The 7,494-nt window shown below is 43.1% G+C and overlaps 1 protein-coding gene across 1 annotated transcript; it reads right to left on the bottom strand.

The window, feature by feature from the left end:
* Positions 1-2,891: 2,891 nt before the first annotated feature.
* LOC104876246 (ribonuclease pancreatic) lies at positions 2,892-4,507 on the bottom strand. Its single transcript, XM_010644208.2, has 2 exons — positions 4,453-4,507; positions 2,892-3,610 (listed from the first exon to the last, which is right to left on the bottom strand). The coding sequence occupies exon 2, from the start codon at positions 3,583-3,585 to the stop codon at positions 3,115-3,117; it is 471 nt and encodes a 156-aa protein (XP_010642510.1). The 5' UTR covers positions 3,586-3,610; positions 4,453-4,507; the 3' UTR covers positions 2,892-3,114.
* Positions 4,508-7,494: the final 2,987 nt, after the last annotated feature.

Raw genomic sequence — 7,494 nt, 5'->3', positions numbered from 1 at the left:
TTTTTTTTTTTTTTTTGGTTCTGGGGATTGAACTCAGGTCCTTGAGCTTGCAAGGCAGGCCACCAAACCACTGAGCTAAATCCCTGGCCCTACCTAACCTGCCAGTATTCTAAGGACTACTTTGTTCTTAGGTCTCAAGACTACCTTTGAGGTCTTCCTGAGAACTCAGCCACTTTCCTTGCTTCCGTGTCACTGAGACTGCAAGCAAGGAAGTCCTCCAACCCTTTAAATTCTCCTTATGACTTTATTTCCTTGCAGCCATTGTCTATACTTATTCAAAAGTGATGGTGAACCCTCAGACAGAGGGGTGTTGGTACTTTTTTCCCTCAATGGTTGGATTAGGGGTGGGATGCTGGGAATTAAACCCAGGGAGAGCTGAACTACATCTCCAGCCCTTTTTATTTTTTATTTTAAGATAGGATCTGGCAAAGTTTTCCAAGTTGGCCTCAAATGATCCTACTACCCTAGACTCCTGAGTGAGGGATTACAGATATGTATCATTATGCTCATAACTATCAGGCACGCCCTGAATCAACAGGAAAAATAAACAGGCTGCTTTTAGCAAATACCAGCAGCTTCCCAGTAAGTAAGGCAATTGGACTAATATGGCTTTCAACCCCTTGGCACCAAACAGTCCCATGATTATATATGTACCTGAACAGAGGGTCCTTGGGCAGCTAAATCATCAATACATCACCCCAGATTCCTTAGCCCGTTCAATACCCATATAAGCCTAATTCCTTTCCCAGTTAATTGTAAATCTCTCTCCCCTGGTGTTAGCCCATCCTCTCAGAGATGAAATCTCTCCCAGCTAGCTGCCAGGATCTCTCTCTCCCATTGTCAGCCCATCCAGACACAGATGTGATAAACTTGGCTTTTCCTAGCTACCTACTAAAATCTCATGCTTTCTAGTTCCTGTTCACTGGAATAAACTTTTCTTTTTCTCATAACAAAGACCCTGATTTTTTGTTGACAAGTGGATTCTTTATAACAAAAACATCCTTAGTCTTGCATTAATTTTTTAATATTTTGAGTAAAGTCTTGCTAAGCTACACAGGTTGGCCAGAAATTTGCAGTCCTCCTGCTTCAGCCTACAGGCATGCATTTTGTTGTCAGATGACAAGCGGCTATTGCTAGACTGATTTTCCTTAATTCCACAGGTCTATAGTCTGGGCACCCATAGTCATGTCCCATGCAAATATATTTTTTCCCTATGTTACAACAATCCCATGTCTCCATGTCTCAGGGCCCTTCCCTTAAGGAATTATATGATGGTGTTTATGAGCAAGGACAGAGAGGTGAGGAGGAAAGTCTCCCCTGCTCAGGAGTGTGGCCCTGCACTACACCTTCACAAGCAAGTTTCCAATGAAGCCAGGAAACTTCCTGACCCCACTTCTGTGTTTTCTCACTGCTGCTCTGATCTCACCTACACATCAACCTCTCCTCACTTGGAGCTCTGAGCCAAGGCAAAAGTCCCCATGGGCTCTCAGGGCTGGGGGAGACCTGTGAGCCCAGGCACAGGAAAACTGAGAGCTTTGACTCTCAGAGGCTGTCTAAAGTGATCTGCAAGGAAGATCTGCCCCACCAAGGAATTTGACATCTGCTAAGATGATCAAGACCTCTAAAACAGCTTTATGTGGAAAGGATCCCACTGAACTAATCCAGATATCAACCTGTGACTTTTCTAGAGATTCCTAACCATACATAGCTAGGATCTGCATGTCACTGCCCAGCCCAGCTAAAACATGGGTGGAGACACAACTGGAAAATCCTAAGTGTAAGGGAACTTTGGGATCACTTAATCTCTCTCCCTGGATTAGGAAACTGGTTCAGAGAGGGATACAGAGTTTACTCAGAGACACAGGGAGCTATAATAGGGCCAGGACTCAACCACAGGCCCCCACCAAATTATCTACCACATGCAGACTCAGGGTAAGTAAAAAGGGAAAGAAACTGATCCTCATCATAGGTCCTGCCCAGACTTGCAGCAAGAAAGAAAATAAAGTAAGAGTGTGATGAGCTTTAAAACACTGCCACCACACTCACTAGATGCCCAGTGTTCTCAAACCATGCAGATTAACAACTCCTTTATCATGGACCATGAAGACAACTGTGTTAATCAGCCTGTGAATTCAAAAGCTCTCCAAAAGAGTCTATTAAAAAATACGAAGATGGGAAAAACATGATGATGAAAGATGGAATCTGAGAAGATACCTTCCCATATACACTTATTAAAAACCTACAAAGAAACAAAAAAAAATCTAAACTTACTGAATGATTTGCAGAGGAACTATGTAGTTTTTCTCATGGAAAGTGGCTACCAGGAAACAGTTTTAAGAAGTCTGCAAATAAATGCACCAGCGCCTAGTTTTATGGAGGTCCACCTTCAGGCTGAAACCTATATGGTAACCCTCAATTCCATGACCTCTAAGGTCTTGCAGCTCTGTGGCTTTCCAAGAATTGTTTTTCTGATGTGGAAGTAGCTCATTCAACAAAAACTAAAATAGAATTTAGGATCATACTTTCATAAACTCCTCCTTTTCATGGTGAGGCCATGCAGGGTCTTCCTGTGGCCATGCTTTCCCTGGTTCTGTGCTAGAGAATGATGGCATCTGAGTGTCACTTCTATCAGTTTATACAGGACTACAATATCTCCAGTTTTAGCTCCCTTTTATAAAAAACATCATATATTTAAAAGTTTTATACTCAATATCAAGTAATGCATAAGAAAGGAAATTTTCTCACAGCCCTGAAATCCAAGAGTGGGAGGGTCATTTAATTTCCCCTCTTGCTGTTCACCAAAAGGAATCAGATTTCCATGACTTACTCCTTGTTGGAAAGTCACCTCAGAAACAGTACCTTGGAAGGATGCTTCAGAAGTCAAGTGAGTGCAACTGTGTTTATTGGCAGAAGCAGTGAAGGAGTTAATGTGGGGCCCACCTAGCCACCCACTCCTCAGCCCCAAAGCCATGAAGGAGCAGGACTGAGGAGAGGGAAGCGTGTGTGCTGGACCGAGCCCTGACTGCAGTTACTTCTTTTGGGACAAGGAAAGAAGAGGGGAAGGTGGGTGTTGAAGTGAAGAGCAGGGGTGAGATGGGCATCTCGCTCTCTGGCTTAGGTGGAGGAGTCCACAGAAGCGTCAAAGTGGACCGGCACATACGGGTTCCCCTCACAGGCCACGACGATGCTCCTCTCCATCTGGCTGGTGCGGTAGGAGCAGTTGGGGTACTTGGAGTTGCTCGTCAGGCGGCAGTCGGTGATGTGCATACTGGAGGTGCTCTGGTAGCAGTTGGTCTGCCCATTCTTGCAGACGACATTCTTCTGGAAGCAGACAGCCTGGACATCTGCCAGGGGCTCGTGCACAAAGGTGTTCACGGGTTTGCAGCGGTCCTGTGTCATGTTCCGGCGCTTCATCATCTCATTACAGTAGTTGGCATTGCTGGTGGGGTTACTGCTTGAGTCCATGTGCTGCCGCTGGAACTTCATGGCAGCGGATTCTTTGCCCAGGGAAGGCTGGACCCACACCAGCCCCAGGAGCACCAGGATGAGCATTGGGAATAGCACAAGGGACCTCCCCAGAGCCATGGTGACTTCACTGTCCTGGGGGAGCCTAAATGGGAAAGGGAAAGGGAAGGAAGAGCAGGCCTTCAGAGATTGCACTGTAGCTCCCACCTGCTGCTTCCTGGCACACAGTATCCCTTTCCAGAAAGACAAGTCTTTTCCAGAGAGATTTTCCAAGTCATGACAGTCACATGAAACCTTCTCCGAGTGCATTGCACTCTCACTAGTTAGAGAGAAGCCATTGTCCCTTTTTGGGAGTAACTTAATGCCACCTAAAATACTAACAGTGCTTTTTTTTTTTTTTTTTTTTTTTTTTTTTTTTTTTTTTTTTTTTTTTTGTACCGGGGATCAAACTCAGGCCCTTGCATTTGCAAGGCAGGTGGCAGAACAACTGAGCTAAATCCCCAGCCAGTGCCTCTTTTGAATACTGAATTTTTTTCATCTAAACTACATGTGAAAAATAAAATACACTTTACCCCAGAATTTAAATGGCCCATCAGAAGATTATTTTGAGCAAATCGTGAGGCAAATTTTATTACTGAGTTATTGGCATGACATCCAGGATGATGGGTGACAGAGAGCCTGTTGTCTTAGAGCACAAGGGAAACACAGTCTAGTGCCTGACACTGGCTGATTAAAGAATTCTATTGTATTCCAAAGAGAGATCATGACTTTGTTCAATTTGCAAGCTCCTCCTGCAGCCCATGAGTTCTTTGTACCTGCCTATTCCCACTAACCCCCACCCCTCTGCCCCAGTGGATGTTCCTCCAGTCCAAGAATTTTTGGTGCTAGTGAAAGCCCAAGCTTTCTCAATGCACCATCCACTTTAGCTCCCTCCTCCCCTGCCCTACAGCAGTGGCAGCTCCTCAGACTACCACTTGGGCCGCTTACCTGGGTCTCCAGAATGGAAGGTCAGTTTCTGCCCTCAGTCTCTGGGGCAAGGTCTTTATACAGATTTCAGTGGGGGATGGCTACCAAGAAAAGTAGGAGGTGCATTTTGAGTTCCAATCAGATAAAAGCAAGAATAAGATAGGGTAACAGCCAATGCAACATTTCTCAAGTCAACCATTTCCCTGCAGAAATCCCAAATGTGAATACATATAGGATTTAAGATTATTTGTTAAAGGCTGATTATATGGGGAGTGGAAGGAGAGGTAACAGTACTTTTCCCTCCACTTCTAACTTCTCCTCCTCTACAGGGAGAAACTCAGTCCTGGCCTGCAGGATCCTCTTCCCTGACTCTTTTGTGTCTTGGGCCATTCCCTGGTTAATGCTAAGCTGTGATGGGCCAGGGAGCAAAACTGGCCATAAGGGAGTCATACGCCTCCATCTCTCTCTTTTTTTTTTTTTAATAATAAAAGGTTTATTTTGTTGACAAAAGGCCAATCATGCTAAAAGCAGTGCCAGTGAGCACCAGGAAGGTAGCCTGGGCTCTGATCCACCGCGGGAAAGAGAGCCATGCCTTCCCCCGCCCCGAGCCACCATCACTCCAGTGCCAGGAAGGTAGCCATGTGGGCACCCCCTGAACCCCCATAACTCCCCTGATCCCCCACCATGCTCTCTCAGACCTCCTGATTGTGCCAGTCTTTGGACCCACTCTGCAGAGGCAGAAGTTGTCATAAAGGGTATTTTTCTGAGTTCCCAACTTTGAACATCTTTAAAGAAAGGGCGTGGGAAACCTGTAGTAGAATGGTGTGGAGTTCAACCATTCAGAAAGTTGGGGAACTCAGTCTGGGCCTTGCAGCCTGAGGTCAGTCTGCGTCATGGGGTTCAGCCATCAGCTAACTGAGAGCAGGGATCTTGTGTCCTAGCTCTGTCTGAGCCATTAAATGGTAAATATACTATAATGAAAAGTTTGTTCACTGCAGACATGTTCTGGATGGCTTCTTGATTTCAATTTAATTCAAATGATTTAAGGGTGATAGACTAGTGACTACCACAGGTGGTCAGTTTCCAAGTTGTGCTTGATCATAATGTGTTGCTGATTGTATCAGTTGGGATAAAGGATTGTGGTTGATTGGATGAGCTGTTTCTCTGATGTTATGAAGATGAGAATGTCTGTGGGTCTTTAGAGACCCAGAAACTACGGCACAACTATATCAGGAAGATTTGGGTGATAACCCAGAGATTAAACCAAGGACAGCCTGACAACAAAAATAAAAATGAGAAAACACTTAAGCAAGACACAAAGACAGATTTCCAGTTCACCAATGGCAAACAGTAGGGCAAATGTGGATGAACAGGCCGATAGTGAACCACCAGGACACCCTGAACTCAAAGCACAGGAAGTAACAAAAAAGATCAATCAGGCTCTAGAAGAACTCAAAACATAAATAATTTCCCAGATAGCCATAGAGATGGTGAGTAAAATGAAAGTCATGATTCAAGACTGTAGAGCAAAAACTGACCAAAAAAAAAAAAAAAAAAAAAAAGGATGAGCTCAGAACCACGATAGAAGCCATGAAGGCCCAGCATAAGAAAGAAATGGAAACAATAAATGCCCAACATAGGAGAGAAATGGAATCCATAAAACAGATTCAAACAGATATATGGGAGATTAAATACTCCATTGAAAGTGTACACAACAGAATAAAAGAATGTGAAGATAGGCTCTCAGATATAGAAGATAAGATGGCAGTCAGTGACCATGAAAAGAGAGGTCTCTCAAAAACAGTAGGGGATCATGAGAAATCAATACAACAACTCCTAGATGATGTAAAGAAGAATAACGTGAGACTGATAGGAATCCATGAAGTAGCAGGAGAAAATACAAATGACTTTAAAAAGCTGTTCACAGAATTAATGACAGAAAACTTCCCAAACAGAGCAAAAGAATTTGACGTACAGTGAGGCATATAGGACCCCAACTAGCCACAATCAACAAAAATCTACACCTAGACATATAATAATCAAGATCTCAGAAACCCAACAGAAGAACAAAATACTACAAGCAGTAAGAGGAAAGAAATAAATCACATGCAAAGGAAAGCCCATCAGAATCACAGCAGACTTTTCAGCACAAACCCTTAGGGCAAGGAGAGCCTGGAGTGAGATATTTCAAGTACTAAAAGAGAACAACCTCCAACCTAGACTGATGTATCCTGCAACACTCTCTTTCAAAAATGGATGGGGAAATAAGATATTTCCACAACAAAGAACACCTGAGAAACTACATGAATACCAAACCAGCACTACAAGCAATTCTAAAGATCCTAGAAAAAGACAATGAAGGCAACAGCACCATGAGGCCCAACAGAGCAAATCAAATAGGCAAGGCAAGAAACTAAAAGAAGGTGAAAAAGTAAAAAGAGTCAACAAAAAGCCAATAACATGACAATAATAAATCAGTACATATCAGTTATAACCAGCAACGTCAATGGCCTCAACTCACCAATCAAGAGAAATAGACTGGCAAAATGGAATAAGAAGCAAAATCCAACAATATGTTGTATACAAGAAACACACCTAGTGCAAAAAGAAGCCCATAGACTGAAAGTGAAAGGATGGAAAACAATTCTCCATGCATCAGGAGCCCAGAAAAAAGCAGGCGTAGCAATCTTATTTGCAAACAAAGCAAATTTCAAACCAAAACTGATTCTAGTATTATTGATGTAGGATGGTACTGTATCATACCTCTTTGAGTGTAAGATATCTTGTACCTGCTTTATGATATGTTGTAGTGACTGTGCTTTATCAGAGCTATTTTTAATTATATTACTCTAGAATGTTCTCTTTCCAGATGATGATTAAGATGCTAAAGAAAAAAAATGGTGCCAAGTACCACAACAGCAACAGAACTTTGCTGTTTTCTGGGTATTATTCTTTTGTTTTTTTGTTTTTGTTTTTTTTAATGGAAAGTGCTGAAAGTCTATCATTTTGTTCAGATGACTGCAGAACCTGGAAAAGCTGTTGCTGCTATTGATGCATAACATA

This window comes from Fukomys damarensis, unplaced genomic scaffold (assembly GCF_012274545.1).
Source record: "Fukomys damarensis isolate Sample0158 unplaced genomic scaffold, DMR_v1.0_HiC HiC_scaffold_17, whole genome shotgun sequence".
NCBI classification, from domain to species: domain Eukaryota; kingdom Metazoa; phylum Chordata; class Mammalia; order Rodentia; family Bathyergidae; genus Fukomys; species Fukomys damarensis.
This window is presented reverse-complemented; position numbering and strand designations above follow the sequence as displayed.

Coding starts and splice junctions, on each gene's coding strand:
- LOC104876246 (XM_010644208.2), bottom strand. CDS start 3,585: ATGGCTCTGGGGAGGTCCCTTGTGCTATTCCCAATGCTCATCCTGGTG.